At 40.6% G+C, this 26,216-nt stretch overlaps 1 protein-coding gene across 6 annotated transcripts in view; it reads left to right on the top strand.

The window, feature by feature from the left end:
* AP2A2 (adaptor related protein complex 2 subunit alpha 2) overlaps nt 1–26,216 on the top strand; it is a 99,430-nt gene that overhangs the window by 10,298 nt on the left and 62,916 nt on the right. For 5 of the 6 annotated variants that reach the window (XM_032786173.2, XM_032786174.2, XM_032786168.2 and 2 more), the window contains exon 2: nt 15,266–15,334. In XM_032786173.2, the coding sequence (XP_032642064.1) occupies nt 15,266–15,334 (69 nt within the window). Of the gene's footprint in view, nt 1–232; nt 662–15,265; nt 15,335–26,216 lie in introns of those variants that run through there. The other variant, XM_075065084.1, reaches the window with a different exon arrangement.

Below are 26,216 nucleotides of genomic sequence, written 5' to 3' on the forward strand. Positions count from 1 at the left end.
AGAGACACAGGAAACATGAGACTTCCATTGAACACTTTCTTAAAAAAAGTTGTTCCTCAAGTTTTTTGCTTAATGTACAATCAAGAAACAAAATGCCAACAGCTTGTTTTTAGATATACTTTGTATCTTATGATGCTGTTCCCTATGTCTCCAGATGCTGCTCATACTTTTCTGTCTTTTTCAGGCTATTTTTTTTTTTCAAACTTCTCCCCAGAGTTTAGTTTCAAACCTAGATTATCTGTCCCACACCAGATTTCATACATGCATTTTCCCCTCCCATGTGCTGAAATGGGACAGGAGTCAAATCCCTTCAGGACACTGTTTATATACCCACTGTGCCTTGAAAATGGTGTTCCTCTGTGTCTGGTTTGCACATGATAAAATGGGTGCAATGTGGAGGAGAAGCAGAAGAGTGTAGACTGGATTAGGGGAGCGAACACTGAATTTTCCCTCTGGCGGAAGACACAACCCAGTGTGTGTCCTTTGTGGGGCTGACCCAGTGGCTACCATAGTCAGTGGAAGTCGTTGGTAGAACTGTTTTCAAGGAGCTGGCAGTGGGGAACAGTGTGGAGGTACAAGCTTCTCACAGGATCCTTGAGGTTGGCCAGTTTGGGACCAACCTACTCCTTGGGTGGAAAAAGAGAGAGAGGAACTCATTGAGGTGAGTAAAACCAGTAAAAATCTCTTGAAGAGATTTCACTCCTTCCTGTAAAATAGCAAGTGTGAGAGGAACAGGGCTTTAGTGATCATATAGTTGCCTAATTAACAAAAGAGAGACTGGCTATTTTTCAGCTGCAGAGTTAACTTAGGTTTACGCTTGAGTATCTTTGATCAAGTGAGAGTAGCATGCTTCAAAATAATGTTCTACCTGTTTGTGTTAGTAGCTGACAAGTTATGCTAACTCGAGCTGTAGCTTATGCTGACAAGCTTGCCAATTCAAGATAAAAGCACCACCACACTGAACCTGCAGATTCTTGTGTGTGTGTGAACAGGACTCAAGTTAACGTGAACACTCAAGTTGCAACTCAAGTTCAATTTGCAGTGAAGACAATCTATCTGAAAGCTTTTGCAGTTTTTTAAATGCTATATAATGTCTATTAAATGATTTGTTCTTGTAAAATATCACTTTTGCTTTCCTCTCTTCCTCTGCCTATCTTTATACTCTATTTTCCTCCTCTTTCCTTTTAATGTGTTCTATGCTTCCCTTTCTCCTACTGATTTTAATTTTTAGTATAATAGTCTAGGGGTCTAGCAGAAGCAGTAAAAATTAATTAAAGCTCATTTTACTCTGGTGCTGCCAACAGCACTAACTAGGAACAGCAAAACTAGAACTTGCATGATTCTCCTTGGGAGTTTAAGCTGGAGAGGATATCTGAAACATAACCTGCATTTCTGAACAATAATCTTCAGCTGTTATACTCTTATCCTCCTTTTGTCCTTTTCTCATGAATTCTGAAGATTTTGTGTGTCAGTGGATGCTTACTCATTAGGGTAACAACTTTAAGAGCAAGCTTTGAGCTTGAATCACTAGCACCTATTTTATAACACAGTTAAAGATTTATAGGGGTTTGGTGGACCTACTAGGTATATCTGACTCCTCTGCTTTCCCCCCCACCCCCACCCCCCAACTTTGTTGCAGTAAACTGTATTACCATCATTATCTACTGGCTTTGAAATATGAGGCCTGATGGACCAAAATCTGGGCCAAGTTAACAGATGCTTTCATGGATTGTCACTGAGAGAGTGCAGTTTAGCTGCATCAGCTTCAGTTTTAATCATGTCTGAGTATGCTTATTGTCATCCCCAAATTCCTCTGAAATAGGCAAGTTTAGAAACTGCAGATAATCAAGGAGACTACATGGGCAAAGCCAGAGTACTTTTCGTAGGTTCAGATGGCATTCTGTAAAATCTTTTTGGAGCAGTGTAATAATGTAGCATTGATCATAGAGATGTTGCCATACCACTTGTAAGAGGCTACATAATCATATTAATGTGTTTTGCTCCAGATATGTGACTACTTAATTGCTGATTAGCAAGGGGGAAAATAATTTTTTGATGAATAATGCAGAAGTGCAAGAGTAGAAGCTTTAGGCTGTTTTCATCGGGGTATTTCTTTCTTGAAGCTGTGACTTTTGCGGTAGGAATGAATGTCTCCTTAACTTAATCTACTAGGAGTTCAGATGTCCTAAAAAGCCAGATTTGAACATCTTATGGTAAATTGATTCCCCGGATGTTGGGAAAGTTGTACACTTAAATGTTGGGTGTGGGAGCGTTACATTCTCACTGGAACTAGGAATTCTGTTATAGACCAGATTGTGGCATACCTCACTTGTGATGATGCACTAAGTCCAAAAACAGTAGACATTTCAACTGTCTCAGGAGTAAAAATAAATACACGGTTTATAAACTTGCAATGAAATATTATGTGGATCATGGTTTTCATATATGGATATCTTTGTGCCACTCGTGTTTTGTTCAGTTCTTGCTGTCTTTCACTGGCTGTCACAAAAGCTGACTAGAGGATATTGGGGTTCTTTCACTGGAAGTAATATGGATCAATGTAAACCTGAGAGCTTTCTATTGATCTAAATAAGCTAGCATGCTAATCTCTGTCCGTTCACTCAAGTGTTTCCCAAAAATGAAGTGGAAGACATTTGGCAGCATATTTGAGGAAAACAGGTTAGAAAAAGAGGAAAGGACTCCTCTTATTTTGGACAAATTCATTGGCATGTAGTAGCACACATAAAATGCCCATCATCATAGTATCTGTTAGATTAAACACTATCAGCAACTATGTAACTACCCTACCTATGAATGCTACCTACTCGGTAGGATTTTCAAAGGCACCAGGTGCCCAGCTACCTACTGTGCCTTTGGAAGATCTGCCCCTATAGCTGTTCAGAAAAAGAGGACTTTTTCGGTCAAGCTTACTCCCTGCAAGGGTAAGATGTAGTCTAATGATTCAGGTCCTAAGAGGACACTTCTGTAACATACTACACTTAATATTAGAAAGAAGTCACTTGCACTTCATAATTTTGTACCTGAACAAAACTTAAGTAGAGTGTGGTTTGTTTATAGGTTCCTACTGTGTGTAGGTGTCCTTGTTCATTTGACTCTGGCTCGAACTTGTGATTAAACCCGAATATCAGACACTAAGATCTGGGACCAGTTTGAATTCATGTGAAGTATGTTTGGATGCTTGCCCATACTGTTACTGACAAAATCAACCATCCCAGATAATCAGTGGGATGTACCCCAAGTCCACACATATACCACATAAGGGCAGGTGTGCTACAAAGAAGATAAACACCTTGCAGGCAGCTGCTACAGGGTGCTATAGATCTGTACAGTCTGTTTTTTTGTTGTTTTTTTTTTTCCTCTTCTCTTCACCCTGCTGTGCCAGATAACCAGCTGCATGTCAGATTAGGGAGGGGAGGAGAGCGGAATTGGCATCATACTTCATGAAGTTAATGACATTCTCTGTAGGGAAGGGCTAATCCTTACTGTACTTTTGGCATCAGTGTTCTTCCATTGCTGATTAAAAGGAAGAGTTTTCACAGTGTATTGGTGCCAAAAGTATTCAGCATAGCAGTTCAGCAGAGCGTGCAATGGATACTTTAACTACAAATTTACATGAACCTTTACATCAAAGTGCAAAGTTGCCATTTAAAGGCAGATGAAGTGAGTAAAAATAATTTGTATTTATTATACTAAAACTTAGTATAATAACCATGCTGACATTAATGAGTTTACTGCAGGGGAGTTCTTAAAGCGTGTCCACTGTCAGTGGGGATCAGGAATTCAGGACTTCCTTGTTCTTGATCCTATGCTTGGTTCACGGGATCATTCTGCATCATACTTTTGAGTGCCTTTCCTTTGGCCCAAAAATCACAGCAACTGGTCAGCAGAGTATTTGGTTGGTGGAAATTTTGATGATATAATTTCATTGGAAATGGGCCGAGCTGGGTGTCATTCGAAAGTCCTTTCTCCCATGAGTACAAGAGTACCAAACAAGACAGACTAGACCAGTTATGTGGATGTATATTTTAGAAAATATTTAAAAATCAACATATTTTAATACAAGCATGTCAAACATGCGGCCCTCACAAGTTAAACTGTAGTATTCTGTTGACAGCAGTTACCAGTTAATGCTCAGAACATGATACCTAGTGACTTTTTTTTTTAATATTACAGATTACTGTAAACAGAATGAGAGCTTCAAGTTGATTTGCCATCATCAGCAAAAAAGAAGTGTATCAGTGGTTTTGATTATCACTTTGTTTATTGTGCCAAAAGAGTTGTAATGAGGCACTGGATAGATGTCAACACCCGGCCATAAATTGGTGAAATCCATTTGTAAATGTTATGCACATACATTACATAACATAATTACAATCCCTAAGTAATTCATTACAGAATCCTTGTTTTTACTTATGTCTTTATCATTTTTAAGGCATCAGTGGGGAGACAGAGTACCAACTAGTAACTAAATCCTTGGAGAGTGGTTCTGCAGAGGCCTGGTTAAAAACAGTGCTCAGTGGCACCTTATGTACCCCCAGAAACTGAATTCACTGTAATTTAAGGTTTTCCGTGCCAGTAATACATTTTAACGTTTTTAGAAGGTCTCTTTCTATAAGTCTCTAATATATAACTAAACTATTGTATATAAAGTAAATAACATTTTTAAAATGTTTAAGCAGCTTCATTTAAAATTAAATAAAATGTAGAGCCCCTTGGACTGGTGACCAGGACCCATGCAGTGTGAGTGCCACTGAAAATCAGCTTGCATGCCGCCTTCGGCACCCATGCCATAGGTTGCCTACCCCTGGTATAAAGGATGCTGTTTGCCCCTCCGCTGACTGAGGTTCTTGAGTTGACTAGTGTTAGTTCTCTCAGGTACTGTTCTCAGATGCTTTGAAGACATGCAGCCTCAACAGCACTCCTGCAACATTTGGATGTTTGCTTAGGCATTGAAGCAAATGCTAAATCAATAGGTACTACAGTAATGAAACAGCAGGCCCACTTATTTAAAAACAATTTGATGTATATGGTTAAATCACACAAAGATCACTTCTAACTTTCTTTAATGTCAGGTTTTAGAGTAGCAACTGTGTTAGTAAAACTGTTTCCCCATGTTTATTCCCCCCCACGCACACTGTTCCTCAAACTTCTTGTCAGCTGCTGCAAATGGACCATTTTGATTACCAGTACAAAAAGTTTTTTTTCTCTGCTGCTGGTAATAGCTCACCTTAACTGATCACTGTCATTAGTGTGTGTATGGTAACACCCATTGTTTCATGGTCTGTGTAAGATATATATCTTCCTGCTGTATATTCCACTGTATGCATCCAATGAAGTGGGCTGTAGTCCACGAAAGCTTATGCTCAGATAAATTTGTTAGTCTCTAAGGTGCCACAAGTACTCCTGTTAGTAATACCTAAATACAAAGATCTTGAGCTACTCTTGGTCTCATTGGTTGTCTTGGACCTGTTTCAGTAGCTTGTTCTCCAGAGACATGGACTTTGGTGAACATGAGCTCAGAGGCACATCTAACCAGCAGTGACTTACTGTGATGCTGTATCCATCTTTCGTCCATGACAGTTGACTTGCTGGCCTTCCTTTTCAGCTTCAAGTCTTGTGGTAAACCTGGAAACTAGGAAGACTGAAGTTCACTCAATGTGAAAAAGAAGATGTACTCTGAATTGACATGGATACCCTTTACATTTCCTGCTTTGGCTGTGCTTGAGTCTATCCTTATTTTCTTGCACAGAAGTATTTCCAAAGCCCATGCAACCATAATTCAGCAGTTCTAACTTGCTTGGATTTCCAACACTAATATTCTTGTAACATAGTTCTTGTATGCAATTTCTCTCTCAAAAAAAAGAGAAATTTAATGGCAACTGTAGCAACACACTTCCATGTGGCATTAGTAGGGTTTGAACTCTGGGCTTTCAGCGCTGCAGTACAGCTTTCTCTCATGTGAACTCAAAACCAAACATAAGCTGGCATCAGGAGTAGGTCCTCCTCCTACTCTCTGGGCCAGGTATAAGCGGATGTAAAGTAAGTGGGTTAAATAAGCATTTTACAGAAAGTATCGTTAAATGCACAAATCTGGTAAATTCTGTGAGGCAGCATGGCTAAGTGCAGAGACTTTGATCTACCATGTGTAGAGGTGTGTGTTACTCCCAATCCTATTTAACTTTTGTGAGGCATCGGATCCTGCTCACTAATTAAGAGTTGCAGAGGGTTGAATGTGCTGTACTGATGAAATGTTAAAAGATTTCACTTAAATCTTAATTTTCTTTACTTTGTCAATTTTAATCTGAACAGTAGCAGATCTTCTAGTTCTGAGTTGCATGAGCCACTAAAGTGAAAGTTGATAGCAGGTTGTGCCTTCTGAGAGTTTTCTAAATTTACTGCAATCTTTAGTCTTGAGCATAGTAAACCAAAGCAGCATATTTATGATCTTGTGGCTGTTCTCAACCACAGATGAAGCTGAAGTAGTGGTACAGCTGTAAAAGGAATAATGCCAGGTGGACATTTACTGTAAGCAGCAGCAGTGGAGCCACCACTTCTCCCTCGAGCCACAATTAATTTACTGTAGTAGTCTGAAAAAATACATTCAAAAGCAAATCCTGTGCCTGTTTTGATCGCACAAGTACAGAGGGTCCCCGGTATACATCTCACTCTTACCTATTGTTTTGGATATCTGTCGCTCATCAGTAGGGGAATGTGTTTGATTTACGTTGGTCCAGATCTTTATATTCATTGTGTGCTTGGATCGGGACTGACATGAATTGGAACATGTTTCCCTATTGTACAGTACTGTATTTGTGTCCTCTGGCCATGTTAAAGGCTTATTACCTACAGAGGACGTTCTCTGTGCTGGTTAAGGAGATGGCAGGTGAAGGAAAGCCCAGTATAAAGGGGTTTTGGAAGTCCTACAATATCTTGAATGCCATTCACACATTGACGCTTCATAGGAAGAGGTCACTTCACAATGTATGAATGACGTTTAGTGCCGTGCATGGCCAAATGTTGTCCACAGCTTCATGGGATTTGATGCCATTCCTGATCTCGAGCAAGGAATTGTCAAGTTGGTGAAGGATGCCTGCTACAAGGAGGTGAAGGAGGAGGATGATCAGGAGCTGTTGGAGTCTCTTACTGAGCAACTGACAAATGAGGAACTAATTGAGCTGGACCAGCAATGGATATCCAAAGACAGCAAGGATGATGATGACGTAGAGCAGGAAGCCAGGAGCGTGACAACAAAGAATCTCTTCCGTTTCTTTGGATTGCTGGATGAGATGATGAAAATCATAGAGAGAGGTGATCCTTTTCGCGAACAGTCTGCCAAAGTCTCCAGGGCTCTCAGTGATGCAGTGGCTTGCTACAGGGAGATCTAGCATTCAGATTCATGCAGGAGAGCAGACGTCGATAAAATCCTTTAAGACTTCTGCAACCGAAAAGCCAACCCAAGAAAACCCAGCTGCCACCCTCTACCTAAGTTTAGTGTAACTGACCATGTTTTATCCTGTATTTATTTACTATATTAAAATGTTTGATATTTGAACAGTATTAGTAGGGTTCTACATTATTTTATTAAATGTTTTATGTGTAAAATGTATACTGTATAACCTGTCAGCGTAAAAGGGTACACTACTTAGGCGAAAAGAGCCATTGTCATAGGCGAGTGTAGTGAAGTTGTGAATGCATTTCCCCTCCTCCCTCCATTCCATTATTTCTTATGCAGAAAAATTCCCTGGTATATGTCATTTCGGTATCCATCGCCCTTTCCAAAAATGCAACCCCAGTGTATACAGGGGATCCCCGTATTGTTATACAAATAAAAACTAGCAGGATCTTAAAGGGGACAAGACATTTGTCACATTTATTGTAAATACCATAATAAAATAAAAGATAACAGCGAACAGTGTTGTTTGGTTACTTATTCCTATGATTTCATATATATATATGAAAAATTCCCCTTTCACCCCTATGGGTGGTATGTGTCTTCCTCAACCTCGGGTCCTCTACCAGAGGCCTCGGAGTTTGAGGGTTCTGCACAGTATCTTAGCTGTTCCTAGCACTGCACTCTTCTGGACAGAGAGCTCTGATGTTGTTCCTGGGATCTGTTGGAACAACGCACCAGCTTAGGAGTACCCCGAGTGGCTTTCTAACCACATAGGGTACCACGTGTTGGCCTTCACTTTCCATCCTCTCTAGTTCCTCTTTCAGGCCTGGTACTTCTCCAGCTCCATATTCCTTCTTCCTCATGTTGCTTCACTTGCACTCTAATCATCTCAGCACCGCTGTCTTCTGGTCCTTACTCTATTACCACATGTCTGTTGATTAGTGCCAGGGTACCTGCCTGTCCCTGTCTGGATCTGGAAGTCCCACAGAGTCTTAGCCCTGCTATCTCCGCAACTTCTGTGGAATCTCCCATCTGTTCTTGGTTTGGGTCTAGCCCATACGCTGTCAGATGTTCCTGTAACAAGCCACACTTGGTGTGCCGTTCAGTGTATGCTGTTCCTGCCTGCATCTTACATCCTGCCACTATGTGTGGACTGTCTCTCAGGCCTCTCTGCACAGTCTGCACCTTGGTCCTCTCTAGCGTGGTGGACCGCTTCAATGGTCTGGTGCTCAGTGCCTGTTCTGTGCTGCTATGATCATGCTCAGTGCTGTCTTAGTCCAGCCCTTTCCAGCCACTGGTAGGATTTCCAATGTCAGCACCTCAGCTATCCTGTCGATGGTACATCCATGCAGGTTGTTGCCATGGCATTCTTCTGCTTGTCTCCTCCATGTCTGTGCTGCCTCAGGATTCTCTCAGCAGCTCATCTTGGGGGCCATCTTACTGATTGTACCCTGGATGTTCCGGTTCATCCAGGACAGTGGTTTGACGCTCCGCAAGCCCCGCCTGCCTTCTTTTCGGCTGGTATACGTCTCTGGGTGTTGGACTTGGGGTGGAAACCTCCGTGCATTGTGAGGAGCTTCCGGGTTTTCACATCGGCAGCCTCCATGTCCTCTTGGCGCCACACTATACCGCAGGTATCTGTGAGACTGGCAGGGCGTATCCGTTGATGGCATGGATCTTGTTCTTCCCACTGAGCTGGCTCTTCAGGACCTGTTCTTATCCTTGGTGAACTTGGTATGTTGCTGTCTTCCTTGCCTCCTCATCATGGTCCATGTGACTGTGGGACGCCAAGGTACTTGTAGTAGTCTGTATGTCGCCTATGTGCCCGCGGTAGTTCCACCCATAGTCTTGGCTACCTTCCCTCTCTCACTACATCCAGCCACACTTCTTCAGTCCGAATGACATCCGATATCCTCACTGTAGATCGCGTCAGTGGATAGCGAGTCGATGTCTCCTTCATTCTTAGCATACAGCTTGATGTCATCCATGTAGAGGAGGTGGATGGTAGTTCCACTCCTGAACCTGTACCCTATCCAGTCCTTGTGATTATCTGGCTGAGGGGTTTAAGCCATGCAGAAACACAGCGGGGACAGTGCATCACTTGGTATTGTACACTTGATGGCCACTTGTGCAGCTGCCTGAGTTGACTTCTAGTGTTGTCTTCCATAGTCCATGAGTTCTTGAGGAGGTCCTTAGTGTCGCTGTGACTTTGTATAGGCGCCAGACATTACAGATTCCACGTGTGCGGAATTGAGTCGTAGGCTTTCCTGTAGTCAATCCAGCTGTGCTCAGATTGGTGCTGTCTAGAACCTTGAGTCTTGGCGACTGCTCTATCTATGAGCAACTTGTGTTTTGAGCCTCTGGTGGTGTTCCCATGCCCTTCTGAGCTGTGCCATGTACTGGCCCATGTGGTCCTGTAGCTTGGCAGCTATGATGCCTGATAGGACTTCCTGTTGTGGGGGCAGTTATTGTCGGTAGTGGGACGGTTCTGTTCCCTGCAGGGGTCTTTCATGATCAGCACTGTCTTCTTGTGTTAGCCAGGGGGGTTGGGTAGGTAGCATGCTGCTAGCAGCTGATTCTATCTGTGCGCTAGCGTCATGGCACTGCTGTTAGTTTCTTTAGCAGTAGGTGTGGATCATTCTGTCGGGTGCTGTCAGCTCTTCATGTTCTTGACCCGCTGCTGGATGTCTTCTACTGTGAGTGACTGGTTTCGTTCTGGGAGATTGCTGTGTGCTCTGTTCTCAGTCCTGCAGCCATTTTGCACTGGTGTTATGAGTTTCTCTTTCTCCATATGTTCTCCCAGTACTGTTGAGTTCTGCTGGCTCTGCTGTTGTTGTGGTGTGTGCATCTGCAGTTGGAGTACACCTTTGATGTTTTTGAGAACAGGGCATTACTTTTTTGGCCTCTGCTTTCTAGTGTATCTCATACATATGTATGTATGTATGATGTATGTATCGATACATTCACACAATCATTCATACAAGTTCTGTGTAGATATTCTAAGTTACCAGCCAAAGTTGCTTGTGACAGCAATATGGCCAGGATCTGTAACAGTGTGGAGCCGAGTCCGGGTCAGGGCACTGATGCTCTGGAGGCTGGCAGCAGAACCATAGACTTAAGTCCTTAGTCTTCAGAGTCCGTTATAGGGATTTTTCCCTATGTTAGTTCATGGGAGTTGCTTATCATTCTGCTGCTGTTAAATCATCAGCAGGTTGGCTGGCTCCAGTGGCAGCAGAATGTTACCCAAAGTCTCTCATTCACCCTTCTTTTACAGGCTTTTAGTTTGGATTCAAAGTCTAATAGTCTTGCTGTGTCACGCTGCCTCTGGTTGGATTGATCACCATCAACTGCAGGTGTGACTTTCAGCCTTGAACCTGGCTTTGATCTCCTTCTGTTGTTCTTTTGTCCTTTTCTTTTTAGGGTGGATGCTTTTTACTTTGTTTAGGGCTGTTGTCTAGGTCTTCAGCCGTTGGTAGTTGAACTTTATCTCATCAAGACAGGCTGGGGCTGGAGGTTGATTCCATCATCCATACATGCCTCATTCACACATCTAAACTAACTAATAAGATTACAGCATTTTCAAAAATGAAGGTTGGAGGAAGCTTTTACAAAGTGGAGTGAGTGTTTTAAAGTGGGGTTTGAATTACAATATGGCAAACAGTGAACAGAAGTTACAATGTAGGCAAGTGTAGCAAATGGTGAACAGAAGTTACATTAATAAAGTGAACAATTAAAAACAATTTCATTTATCAGTTCTACAGTATGATACGTTTTGTGGACTTGTTCTTTTGGCTTTGAGTCTCCTCAAGCAAGATGCAATCTGGACACTTCTAGCTGAAGTTAATTAAAGGGAATTCCTCCAAATGCAAAGAAAAACATGCTTCCATGCTAAATTTGATGGCTGTATTTCTCTCAGTCGTCCGGATTTGGAAGCCGATGAATTCAAATGACCTTTTGTGAAGACGGCTTTCTGGACAGTTATTAAATGTTGTGTAGCTGAAAAGCAGTTGCCTAGTCCTTATCTGTAACAAAAAAACAGGGAAGGGACTGCAGTGTCCTAATCTGCAGAGCAGCATAACAGCTTATTCTACAAAAATACTACACTAGTGTCCAACAAATTCATGAAGGAATTACTTATTTTATGTCCAAGGTATTAATGTAGCTGAAATCATCAAAATATGTTGACCAAGCAGATGACTTGGGGATTAGTATGAGTTTGACTGTTGCCGGCCCTCTTACATATGGAATACGGTAAATATTGAAGCAACTTGTTAGTATAGACACAGAGTTGCATCAACTGCCTTGTTTGTGTTTGTTTGATCTCCATCTGAGAAGACCTTTCATTTATCATGCTTTATGGCCTGGAACAATTTATATACTTAGAGCAGGTTTTTGGCCACTGTTCACAGGGTTTTATACAAATTCTGGACTCTGCTATGTATTTGTGGGTACACTGACTTTTTAACAGAAACATGAAGGACTTGGGAGACTTCTAGCAATGTGTAGACTTGAACACTGTTAAATAGCCATTTTTCCTGCTGAGAATGTAGTCTGGTAGGGTTTTTTTTCCTCTCCCTCTCCCCCCAAGGGTTGCTGGCATCACAAATCCTTGAAGTATTTTGGTACAACTTTCTTTGTGCTTAGATACTTTTGTAGTCAACTGCCTCTAGAGAAATAAAAACCAGTTCCTAGGCAAGAGTCCCAATAGGTGGTAAGCCTCTTTTTAAAAATGTATTCTTTAGGGGCGGGGAAGGATAGCTTTTTGAGGTTAAAGCATCAAACTTGAAATTAAGATCCTGACTCCATCCAGGCTCTTGAGTGAGACCTGGAGCACATAATTAAACCTCTTGTCTCAATTTCTGTATCTGTGTAATGTAAAACCTGCACACACACTTTTGTATTGTAATGTTGATGTTAAATTCTGTGTTTAAAGTGGGGTGAGATAGTTTAAAAATCTTATAGAAAGTGTTCAGTTTCTCTAATCTTAATTACACATTCCTAAATATTCTGCTATTGAGTCTTTATTTTGCAGTTCTTTTTGTAAAAGCATAGTACATTTGCCTACACAAGAGCTAGGTATTTATTTTCTTCCTGCTGCCTCTCATAGAAACAATAAATGTAATGATATCTCAGACTGATGTCGGTGTTCAGTGGTGCCTAGTTATCTAGATGAACTTTCAAAGGAAGTGCGAAATCTCTTGTGACTCAATGATTCAGGTCTTAAAGGTCAGCGTTTTACTCTTCCCCTTTGTAAAAGATAAATGGTGTGCCAGCAGCTCTTGTCAGTAGTCACTGAAATTTACATGAATACTAGCTCTTTGTTTTAACACAGCTTTCCACAGTTCTGGTCATATGGAAACCAGTTGGATTGCTGAAAACAGGACCATGTAACTAAAGGCCAAAAGCCTTCTCTACAGGAGGGTTTCTAAATAGGGAAATTTCAACACAGTTCAGACTTAGTACCTAAGCCCTTAAAATATTCCCATTTGTTAGTTGCCATATTTTAAAATTATTGTAACCCCAGTTACTTAAATCATTTTCCTCTCACACTATCCTGTCTTTATTTTGGTTTTGCACTACAAAAATCCCAAGCCTTTCTTAAAGGTAGTGGTTAGGTAGAGTTGCCAACTTTCTACTGTCACAAAACTGAATACCCTTGTCTCACCCCTTCTCCAAGGCCCCGCCCCTGCTCCATCCCCCCTCCCTCTGTTACTCACTCTCACCACCCTCACTCACACATTTTCACCAGGCTGAGACAGGGGCTTAGGATGCGGGGGTGGGTGGGGGAGGTGAGGGCTACAGTCAGGGGTGTGGGGCCGGGAATGAAGGATTTGGGGTGCTCTGGGCTGGGACAGAGTTGTTCAGAGGGCAGGAGGGGGATCAGGGTTGGGGCAGGGGAGGGGTCAGGGGTGCTGGTTCTGGGCGGTGCTTACCTCAAGCAGCTCCTGGAAGCAGTGGCATGTCCCCTCTCCAGCTCCTATGTGAAGACGTGGCCAGGCAGCTCTGCGCACTGCCCTGTTCACAGGCGTCATCCCCGGATCTCACACTGGCTGTGGTTCCCTGCCAGCGGGAGCTGCGGATCTGGCTGCCACTTCGCGGGGGAGGCCGGGGCGGGGGCATTACCGCTGCTTCTGGGAGCTGCACAAAGCCATTGTAGGCAGGAAGTCTGCCTTAGTCCTGCTGCGCCACTGACTGGACTTCAAACGGCCCGGTCAGCAGTGCTGACTGCATCCATCAGGGTTCCTTTTTGACTGGGCATTTTGGCAACCTGGCAACTCTATGGTTAGGCCATTATTTTGGCCTACCTAATTGTCCTTCTGCATTGTTGTGCTGTTTAATGGAAGCATGGCCCAACATTTGCCTGGACTTCACCAGGATTTTGGTGCCATAAATGGGTCTAGGTGTAGCTACAGAATGAAAAGCCACATAACTCTCCCAGCTACTACTGTCAAAGTGGCAAACAGAACCTTCAGTGGGACAAGTCACATTACCTAGTTGTTGCTACACTTTGCTTTATATACTTGTTTTGTTTACCTTTTGTTGGTAGTGTACGAAAGCACCAGTGCGCATACTACTCATTCTGTGCTTTCATTATTGTAATGTAATAGACAAGGCCATCCCTAGATATTGTGGTGGCCTACACAGCCCTCCCATGGGCCCTGCTCCTCCCAGCACTAGCTGGTGGAGCGAACATGTTGGGGCTGGGTCGCCCTACTTCCTACTGCCCAGTGATTGCAGGGTGGGCCCGACCCAGCACTCATGGGGTGGCGGGAAGTGAGTGACCCAGCCACGGCCTGTTCCGCTCTGCTCCCGTGGCTCCCAGCCTTGCCCAAATTGCCCCAAATTTACTGGTGCCCTACGCAGCTGCGTAGTTTGCATTATGGGTAAGGACGGCCTGGTAACAGAAGTATTGATGGCAGAACTGAATTCTTTTAGTCTTCATCACTTTCAGGTATTTTGCAAGACCTGTAGTAAAGCTCCACAACTTCTTGGTTCCCTGAACTTGCATTAAGTAAAAGGTTCAAAGCTGGTTTGAATTGTGTTTGGCCCCTGGGATTCCACTAACTTCAAAGGCAGGAGTATCATTGGAAACTTTCCTCTGGCCTAGTCCCTCACTGGACAACCAGTTACCTAGGTATCCTCTCGCCATTTTGTCTGGCTACTTATTTTACATTATGTGCTTATTGCCTTCCTTTGCTGCAGAGGGAGTTTTGATGCTCCACCTGGTCGCATTAAATTGTGCACTCTTGAAATCAAGTGAACGTGCAGCAATTGTGACACATAGAAAGCATGGGCCTGGGGTCAGGGCTTTCCAGCTAAATGCACGAGGTGGGCAGGAGTAGTGTGGCTACGCTGCCACCTGGAAATCTGAATCCTGGAATCCTCACCTTCTTGTAAAGAGCAGCACGCACATGAAGCTATATGCAAAAATTATAGGTAACCTTTCGAAAGCACTGCTTTTATTTTGAAAATTATGCCATGCCTGATTTTTTTTCTGAGTATAGTTAAAATATTTTTTTTTTTTTTTTTTTTTTAACTTTTGGCTATTTGTCAAATACTCTGAACTTTGTTCTCTGGATGCTTTAATGTGGGAGAGCAGAGTAATAAGCCTTTTTAATTAAAAAACAAAACAAAAAAAACTTTCCATTTCTCCAGAATATGTTAATGTACTGTACTTGGTGTTCACTTTGTAGTTGATTGTTGCTGGGGGGGTGGGGGGGGAAGGTTCTACCACTGTCTCCACTTTTAGTGAATGAGTGATAAGTTTGAAAAAGCTGTGCTGAAAGAATTATAGTCAATTTAGGAGCTGTTTGAAATACCAACCCTTGATGTAAATTCTCTTGATTTCAGGCAAAAGCAAAGAAGCAGAGATAAAGAGGATAAACAAAGAACTGGCAAACATTCGGTCAAAATTTAAAGGTAAGTGTATCTTAAGTACCTTCAAATCTTTACCTTGTCTTTTTATCCTATACTTTATTCTCTCATCTCATCATGTCTTTAATTTTTCTTCCTTGTTCTGGTCTGAAGTGAGCAAAATGCTAGCGTCATCTGTCAAAATATAATACTGAAAACTGAGCAGTTGTCCATTCTATAAATGATCTGTCAACCTCTGGCACTCCTTGACAGAGGATGTTGTGAAAGCCAAGACTATAAAAGGGTTCAAAAAAGAACTAGATAAATTCATGGAGGATAGGTATATCAATGACCGTTTAACAGGGCTTCTAAAATTAGGGTCAACGTAAGCAGTTTTAAATTTTAATATAGTAATAAAACTTAAGCAATATGAAGCATTCTTATAAAGCGAAGGCTAGAGAACACTTAGCTTCCACATTATGTAGTGTTAAAACTATACCTCAAGTGTATATTTAGTACATCATATATACCTATAGTTGTAATCTCATCCAAGATTCCTAAACGTTCTGAATTTAAGTAGGTGGTTTGTGGAGTTGCTAGTGGCTGCTGCCCTTTCCTAATGCAGTGTTTCACCAGCAGCGTCTTCATTCAATAAATGTTTATATTGACTTGTTATACTGAGGGCTGCATATATGACAATAGTAATGTGTAAAGGAGTGAAAGTTGTCTGCATCTCCGAATTTACTATATGGTAAACCTATTCTTAAGGCTTTTCTCAAAAGCTCCCCCAAAGTCTTACATTCTCTGTCACAAATAATGCTATTTCTAATCAGAGTAATCGTTCACTTAGGGTTTGTCTTAAAAACATCCCCCATGAATGACAAAAGTTTTGTGACGAAAAGCACCGGTGTGCTCCCAGCATAGCATTTTCATATGCCACAGGCCTCAGTGAATAGCCAGGAGATCCTGATGTGCACATTTTACTGATCTGCCTGCAGTATATTTCAGACGTAGTAGATACAGCACTTCTGGGCTCTGCTCTCTTGATAACCTTTCAGTAGTCCTAAGATTTGGTGTATTTAAAACTGTAAAAGCAGCAGACTTCAAATTTGTTTATCTAGGTTGTTTATTTTGTCAGGCAAAGTCTTTAGATATGAAGCATCTTGTTAGTAAAGTATGTTGGGAGCAAACAGACTCTAGTTCACATGCTAATTAAGTCTTCTTTTGCAGAAATAAGTGTCTAGGGAAGGTGATACAGGTGGCTTCTAGAAGAGAAACAAATTAAGATTAATGACTGCAAGTGATAGTAGACATCATACAAACATTTTTTGTTGATAAACATTGTACCGATTCAACATGATACTGATTATCAGAGATGTCTTCAAACTGATCAGAATGTTTACTGATTTTAACAGAAAGCTTTAATAAACAGGCAAAGTTTTCACAGTTCACAGCAGCTGCTGTCATTTAGATATTTTCTGAATTGGGTATTTTGCAGCCTAAATGCAGTATTTGGTGAACTGGAGCAGAAACGTGCACTGCAGTGACAGTACATCAATGAAATAATTTTCTTCAATGAGAAGTGACAATCACAAGATTGCATTGTATTAGAGCATCAGACCTTTTTATCTAATACTAGTATGTTCTGTACATGCCCAGACCTAGAGGCAAACAATATCAGTATAATAGGATCACTTCAGTCTCCAAAGTCTTGTCTACAATTGTTGATAATGGTTATATTTCTGTAGACTTCGCTAAGCGGTCTTTTGTACTTTGTCAAGACCATTTGCTTTGAACCTTATCTGCAGTAATACTACCATTGTCAGCCATGGCACTGGTTATGGTGGTGTTTGATGCAAGTACAGAATGGTGTGTGTAGGCAAGGCTCTGAGTGTTCATGATTGTATTGGTCCCCCTTATAAATCCTTGGTATTGTCCTAATAGCCATGTTACAAACTGACTTGCAGCAGGTTCTGTGCAGATAATTGGCGGGGTGGGGTGGGGATTAGAAGTATGTTCTGAACTTCATGTAATTACTAGGTTATAATGGTCCAGATAGCATGGTTGGATGCTTGACTTATTCAGTTCATTGACAATCTGTTTAGTGTTGGCGTAAATCCTGTTTGATGTGAGGTTTTGCACAGCCCACCATATTGCTGATGTAATCTCATACTGTTCTTTCTCTTTGTATATTAATGTGACTTTTCTAAAAATGGCACATCTCAGGTCTTCACTCCATTTTCTGCACGGGATCAGACATAACCATGCCATATGGTGTTGGCTAATGCTTGTGGCTAATACTGAAATATGTAACACAATGCTAATCAGTCAAATTTTCCCTAATGAACTATTTTCAAAATATTTAAGTTTGACACTACTTAATTGTCATTAAGTTGAGAATATTGTACCTCTTAAATTTTTAACTATTCTAACATTTTAAAACACAAACTAGAACTCCAAATCATGGTTCTAAAATCCACTCAGCTCCTATTCTGATCACACATCCCTACTAACCTTTTAACTATGAGCTAGACACTTTTACATGCATACCCTATCTAGATTTCCGGTATGAGCCACAGACTTCCACCATCTCTACTCTGTCCTGTATACTGCCAGCTGAACAGTCCACCTGCTATTCATGGGCCCTAGTCTCATGTCAGAACCATTGCGTCAGGCATAACCTCTTTCAGATTACCCATCCTTCATTCCAAACACATCTTCCTTTATCTGTCATCCCATGTGGGGCACATAGTTCAAGAACCTGATATCTCCTTATGTGGCTGAAAAACTAGCGCTAGTCAGTGTGCGTGGCCCTTCATTCTCCATATAGTTCAAAGATCTATTTTTTTCATGTTTACACTGGTACTATTCGGACCCTGGAATACCCCATACATTGAAAGAAGGGAGGCTTGACTTCTGCTTTAGGGCCAAAGGCTCACTTACGTATCTCCACTTTGTAAGAAATAAGAAATGTCCTCAGTTTCCTTTAGAGCTAGTCAAGACTTTTTATTAAAATTCTAGTCAGACTTTCTGGCCACATCTACTCTATTAAATATGCACAAGAAGAATCTTTAAGTTAAGGGGCTCAATGGATTGCACATGTGACTTCAGGTGCAAGTATCTCTAAACTCCCTTGAAATCTATAGCTTGATGAATGCCATTCTCTGGACTTTTTATTTATTTATTTATTTATTTTTTGGTTTTTTAGGTGCACAGCACTAGTGCACTATCAAGGAAGCAAACAAAACGCAGCTTGGACTGCAGCTCCACTAAAAAAACACAAAGGGTGGGGAAATCAGTGTTTCGGGAAGAGGACTAAATCAATAGGTGAAACTTACTAAGATATTACAAATTATCTTAATATTCTTTGTCACCGAGCCACGTAAATGCAAGTCTGCAGAAATAAGCCAGTTACCCACGGAGCTCAAGTTAATTTGACTGATTATTTTTTCAAGAGTGGCATTCAAAATCCTACATTATTACTCCTGCAAGCTTGTTTGAATCGCAAGAATGAGAATTTAAAAGTTGCTGTTTTGGTATTTGAAGCTGGGTCCCAACCCACACTTCTCTCTGTAACTGACTTTTTTTTATCAAAGGAAAAACTTAGAGCATATATAGAGAGATAGCATATGGGATAACTGTATGCATTGCAGGGTACCAGATTACACTGTGTTAGTACGACTGCTTTCTGCTAGTGGAATTTCACTGAGTCATTAGCATTGAAGGTCATTACATAAACATTTACAATTCCAAAATGTTAATGTGTTGAATTTCTTATTTTAAAAACTCTTTCCCTCGTAAAGCTGACTCTTCCTCAGTTGAGGATTTTTTAGGGCTGAGACTCTCTCTTCTTTCCCCAATATCAGCTTTTTAAAAATCTGCCATGTTTCTGTGGAGATTGAGAAAATATTAATTACAGTGACTTTCCAGGAAAGCATGAGTATTGTGGCTTGTGTGTGTGTGTGTGTGTGTGTTTTTTTTTTTTTTTTTTTTTTTTTTTTTAAAGCTATTTGTAGACAAGTTGTAGTTCCACAACTGCTTATATGGAGCCAAATTTGTAAGTATTCATCAAAGTTAAGTCTTCCTCTTGTTGCTATTATAGGTTTTTCATGTTGGCATTTCCCGAGCATTGAACAGAAGTGGCTTTCTCAAATTCAGTTGACTTGTGCAGTCTTCACTGAAATTGCTTTCAGCTAGCCCTGATCCATATTATTTATATGTTGTAATCTCCCTTCCTCAGGGACATTTTCTGCTGGTTAACAAAAGTGTCTTTTATTCTGAAAGCAGAGCTTGTTAATTGATGGAGGGGAACATAGATAAGTGAATGTTGTTGTGGAACAGGGATTAAAATTCTTAATCTTTGTATCACTATGGCACTTGATCATTAGATCTGCTTGTATGCCTAATATTAAGGAGCAATTTGAGTCTGTTCCCATTAACAGTGACCTGTTGTCTCCCCAAGCCAAAACTGGTGGTACATCTTCCAGTGAAATTGTGTGCTTGCTTTATTTCATTATCTCTTTTTAGCATACCCTGTTGTATCTGTCTTCTTTACAGGTCTTTATTTCACAGGTCAATAATATATTTCCTTTTTGTGTATTCTCCTCTCTTGGTTGTGCCTATGCCCTCCCTTGACAACTTTCCATATCTGGAGGGGAAAAAATCCTGTTACAACTCTAGCATCTATTTCATCACCTGCTTTTTTTTTTTTTTTTTTTTTTTTTTTTTTTTTTAAACCATTAAAATCTGTCCCAGGACCCCTATTAAGAATTTTGAATTGGCAGAAAATAGTATATCCAATATTGTGTACAAAGTGTTCAAATCCTTGATAAAGCAACATATTTTAAACACTGCTATGGTAGTAACTGGAGGCATAGCCATTAAGCACTTGGTGACTTAAGCCTCTGCATGCTTACAGCAGCACAGCTGTTCTGATGCAGCTGCACCACTGTAAGATTGCTTCTGTAGCTGCTTTATGCCAGTGAGAGAGCTCTCCTGTCAACATAATGAAACCATCCCCACAAGCGGCAGTAGCTATGTTGGCGGGCGACATAACACTGTGTATACTGCCACGTTGCTCAGGGGGCTTCCCCACACACACACACCTTGGAGCCACACAAGTTTTGCTGCCATAAGTGATAGTGTAGACACGGTCTTAGAAAATGCATAGTGGCTTAATGATGCACTAGCACAGAAAATGGTGTTGTGTGTTTTTTTGTTTGTTTGTTTGGGTTTTTTTGCAAATGTAGCACCCTTTTATTATAGGGATTGTTATTAGCTTCCCCATATTTGTTGCCTAATACTTTCATTATAAAAGGTCCTTGTGACCTTTTCTGAGAAGATCTAGCACTTCCATTATTTCCAGTGAATCTCTGCCATGTAGCTGTGAAAAAGATGGCCCAAAGCTTTCTCTGCTTTTGTTAGATTGCTGAACAAATGTTGCTGAGAATTACTGAGCATACACATTCTAATCAGAAGCTGGGCTCATACCCCCCCGCCCACCCTCCTACCTCCCAACCACCACCAGAGCAGCAGTACGTAGTGCATTGGGAGCCCTGGGAGCAGATAGCCTGTCTTAGGACTGTGCTGTGGAGCAAGTGTCTTGCTGGGCTTCTCCGAAAATCCCCCTGGATTGCACATAGCTCCAGTGGCTCATAACCCCTTTGAGAAGTGAACGTGGGGAAGGAACTCCTCCGCTTTCTGGGGAGAGATGGGCCGTGCTCCCTCAGGCCTAGTAAGTGGCCCCACAGAGTCCCTTCCTTTCTTTTCTCCTCTCCTGCCCCCCAAATAATGGCCGCCTTCTCCAGCTAACATAGGTAGCTCTGTAACACCAGCTGTGTTGCAGTGCTGAGAGTTCAGAGTTCAATCCTTGCTGATGCATAATGAGATTCTTATCGTTCACATAACTTGTTTTTAATCTTTTTTTTTTTAAAAAAAAAAGCAAACTACATAAGCTAAAGAACTCTTTTCTGTGTTACAATGTCAAGCGCTTAAAAATTAAGAAATGCTACAATTTAGGTTGCCCATGATACCTTGTGTGTAAGCATTATGATGATTTTTAGCTATTTAGGAAGTTTTAAGCCTATCAAATTCAAGCCACCAACATGAAAAATTTCAGCTGGAGGGCTAGGATTTCACTCTGAATTTCAGCCTGAGTAATTTGTCAATAGTATAACGCATCAAAGCCAAGGTTATTACAATATTTTGAGCAAACATGACTAAGTATTGCTGTGTGTTCTGCCTGTGCTTTGTTAAATGTTGTGTGTGTGACTTGTGCGTTCATTGCAGAAAAGCCTCTCTCCAGTTGCTTACCATGTGTACTTTTTCTTGCTTAACTTTCAACCTAGAATCATATTTTAATTAGAGAGAGAATTACTTTCTCTTCACAGTATAATTTGATATTCTACATTTTGATAGTAAGAGATGAAATGTGATGTATATGGCAGTTGGAAAACTTGCAGTTGAAGAGCTTGTTATACAGGAGTTCTTGAGGCCTTGGGGCATACTACTGTCCCAGACTGTGTTTACCAACGCTCTGGCTAGAGGAGAGTTTTGGTTGATGTTAATTGCCAGCTAATTCTAGTTAACTAATCCTATTGGAAATATTGGCACTGTAGGCAGAAAGTTAAGGTGAGGTGCTTACTGGTTGGATACTGTGTAAATTGCCTGAGGGCAGCCAGTGGAACAGTGCAGAGCTTACTGATAGCAGAGCTGGGGGTGGGCAGGGAGTGGTACTAAGAAGCAATGCTGGCAGCTGCCTTTATTTTTTCCCTCGCCACAGGTTAGTGTTCTATTCCTAGCACACCTTTGGCTGCCTGCTCTGGCATAATTCAAATCCAGTCATCTTCCCCATTGCTCTGCATCCTCAGACTTATTGGCTCACATAGCTCCAGTACTCTGGCTTTCACTCCTACTCTTCCCCAACCCAATGGACCCATGATGAGTTTTTTTTGTAACTATCTTGTAGGAATGGGTGAAGAATTCCTTGAGGCTATTGCTCAAGGGTGGCTGGCTGGCCCCAGACTCGCGCTTTGTGACTGTTCCCATCCCATTGCATGCCATGGCATAGAGATCTTTAGGGGGAAAAAGTGAGCTTCCATACCCCAGCTGGTGGAGGCCAGACAGCCCAAGTACATAGACCTGGGTTCTAGCACTGCCTTTATGTCAGTTTCAGGGAAGCCCTTCCCCCAGTGTGTTGGAGTTTCCTAGTAGCTAAGGATCTACGCTAAATATGGACTTGGATTTTTCCGTACAAAAAACTTGGCCACTAGGATTGGGCCTTCCTTGACTGTTGTTTCTAAAACCCTCTCCTGTATACAAATGAAAACAAAATACAGGCCCAGGAGAGAAAATAGAGAACACAATTAATGTTGGTGTGTAAAGAGTGAAATCTAGGGGTCTTTGTCTCGAAAGAAAATTCTAATGTAGCCCTTTTATTTAAACATCTAGAAACATTATGCCTTTTCCCCCAGTGGTAAATTGTAAGCATGGCTGTGAAGATATGAGTACTAGTAGTTTTTAATGAGACTGTCTGTCTTTACATGACTGTTTCTTAAGGAAGTTTACTGGGTTAATAAATCCACTTTAATCTGAAGATCTCAAAGCACTCTTTAAACCCTGAAGCTGTGAAAAACTAGTCTCAGATGCCAGCTGTATGCTGATTCTGCAGGCAAACTGTGTCTGTCTTCTCAGTGTAGTAAGTCAGTGGTAGAGCTGGAGAAAGAAAAGAGGAGCGCTAAATCCCAGTTGCCTGCTCTAATAACTCACTAAACTGTTCCTCTACTAAAGCTCAGCCACTTTAGCCTAAGATGCTTCATTTTTATCCTTAAAATGTTTGTGGTTTAACTTGTGCTATTGGAAGATCCTGTAATTGTAATAGTCAGTTCTGATAAGAAATCAGAACAAAGTCCTGTCACTGTTCCCTTCCCCAAATTCCGTGCAGAGATGCATCATAATACACTTTTTACCAGATGATTAAGAAAGGGCTATGGACAGGATGTGGGACAGATGCTTGATGATTATACCAAGAACTACAACAACCAGTTGCTTGTATTAGCATAACATGAATACTTCAATTTTGTCTAAGCAAAAGTGTTCATACCAAATGCTGGTCTTAGCAGACAGGTGACTGACACACACATTTTCTGTTAACACTTTATGAAGCAATATTTCTTTACCCAGTTTATATAGACCTTAAGTATAAATACTTTAATTTAAACATTCTTTGTGGTGGTTAACAGATTTTATTGTAAACTGATATTTAAATCCTGATTGTACTTCCTGATTTGTAGGTATCATAGTAAGCTTGTCTGCTAGTATGCTGGCAACTAAGTACTGAAGGATTTGTAACTGCTGTTATAAAATAACTCCTGGAGACTTTTGCTTGTTTGCTTAAACTGTTCAGTTAGGCTCCTTTCTATAATTCCTGCCACACTTGCTGGCAGAAGTACATAAATTACTTTAAACTGTATAGATGTGAACATAGAAGCTACCAAAACTAGATAGCACATTACAAGCTGTGATATGAGTTTTTATGCCCAGAATACTTAATCTGCTGGTCCATTGGAATGCCGGAACTATTGTACTAACTACACAAAAGCAAGTTATACAGAACTTAAAGCTAAATCATTGAATTGCACAAACTGGTAAGCAAACTTTTTTGCAACAGAATGTATTTTCTCTCTTCTGAATGTAAACTATTATTCCCTTAACATAAAATTGAAATCTTTACATTCCAATTGATTACTGGCTCCAAAAAACCTCACCTTACTAATGCCCACACAAGCTGATTGGACTGGTTGGGTGTTATCAGTTACTTAATTTGTGTAAAGATAGTCCACTTACATAGATTTGAGTGTTCTTACTCTTCTTTCTGATTGTGTTCAATAGACTATACTTTAAAAACTGCTGTAAAACTGCAGACAGCTCAAGATGATTTCCTAATTTTCCCCTTTCTGTTGTGACTTCATTTATAAACTATCATTTGTACATTATCCTTGTTTAGGTTTCTGGTTGGAATAAATTCAGAGGAGACTTCGTAATGTTGCTTTTGATGTATGCTTTTCCTATATTGATTATATGTCTGAGAGAAGCATGATCCACAACTACAGTTCTTATTGGTATGTGCACAGCTCTAGAATCTGGTGCTAAAATCTCTGAAGTGGTGGGGGAAAGCAAGAAGAATTTTGAAAGTATAATTTCTTTACAACAGTGGAATTTGCCTCATCAATGGATAGTAATTCTCATCAAATGACAAGAACACCTGGTTTTCTAGGGAAAGAGGAGTCATTTTTGTCCTGTTTGCTATGGTTGAAACTGCTGACCAGAATTCTTTGGATCCTTCCTGTTTCTGCTGAATTTCAGACATAAGTTATTACAGAAACTTATGTATATATTTTTCATTGAGGAGAACCTGATCAGAAGAAAAACATTTCCTGTTCCTTTCTGTTTCCTGTGAGCAATAAAATATGAACTTGGTGTTGGGAGTTAAAGGAAAATATATAATACTTTGTCACTAAAACACTAGGTTTTTTTGTGTAGTGAAATTCAGCATGGACAAAGAGTATTTATGCAGTTTCAGACTATAATGAACTGTGCAAAAAATCAGAATAAGTACTAGGCTGGAGACTTCAGTTGTGCAAATTCAGGTTTCTTCAGCATACATAAGTGTGCCCAGGCATGTGTTTAAAGTGGGGCTGTTGTTGAGTTCTCACAAAATATAGTACTTACTATAAACATAGCTTTGTTATTTTAAGGTTATTTAAACAAACTATGCACAGTTCAATTTAGTCTTTGGAATTGGAATCCATCTTAGATTTTATATTGTAATACAAAATGAAACAAACTTGGGCTGTTGATTAATCACACTTAACTCATGATTAACTCCAAGTAATCATGGTTTAAAAAATTAGTTGCGATTAATCATAGTTTTAATCAACTGTTAACCAATAGAATACCAAGTGAAATCTATTAAATATTTTTGGATGTTTTTCTACATTTTCAAATATGTTGATTTCAGGTACAACATGGAATACAAAGTTTACACTGCTCACGTTATATTATTATTTTAGATTACAAAAATTTGCATTGTAAAAATTATAAAAGGAATAGTATTTTTCAGTTCACTTCATACAAGTACTGTAGTTCAATCTGTTTATCCTGAAAATGCAATTTAGAAATGTAGATTTTTGTTTGTTTGTTACATAACTGTTTTGTTTTTGAGTGCAATGTAAAACTTTAGAGCCTACAAGTCTACTCAGTCCTACTTCTTGTTCAGCCAAATAGCTAAGACAAAGAAGTTTGTTTACATTTACATGAGATAATGCTGCCTACTTATTATTTACAGTGTCACCTGAAAGTGAGAACAGGCGTTCGCATGTCTCTTTTGTAGCTGTCATTACAAGGTATATACATGCCAGATATGCTAAACATTCGTATGCTCCTTCATGCTTTGGCCATCATTCCAGAGGATATGCTTCCATACTGATGGTGCTCATTTAAAAAAAAAAAAAAGTTAATTAAATTTTGTGACTGAACTCTTTGAGGTAGAATTGTATGTCTCCTGTCCTGTTTTACCCAAATTCTGCCGTATATTTCGTGTTAATAGCAGTCTCGGATGATGACCTACCACATATTGTTTGTTTTTAAGAACACTTTCACTGTAGATTTGACAGACTCGAAGGTACCAATGTGAGATTTCTAAAGATAATTACGGCCCTGGACCCAAGGTTTAAGAATCTGAAGTGTCCTCCTCAGATTTTGGAAGGCGAGATGTGAAGCATGCTTTCAGAAGTCTTAAAAGAGCAACGCTCCAATGCGGAAACTACAGAACCCAAACCACCAAAAAAAAAAATCAACCTTCTGCTGATGACATCCGACTCAGATGATGAAAATAAACATGCGTCAGTCCGCACTGTTTTGAATCGTTATTGAGCAGAACCTGTCATCA

Source organism: Chelonoidis abingdonii, chromosome 4 (assembly GCF_003597395.2).
Source record: "Chelonoidis abingdonii isolate Lonesome George chromosome 4, CheloAbing_2.0, whole genome shotgun sequence".
NCBI classification, from domain to species: Eukaryota; Metazoa; Chordata; order Testudines; family Testudinidae; genus Chelonoidis; species Chelonoidis abingdonii.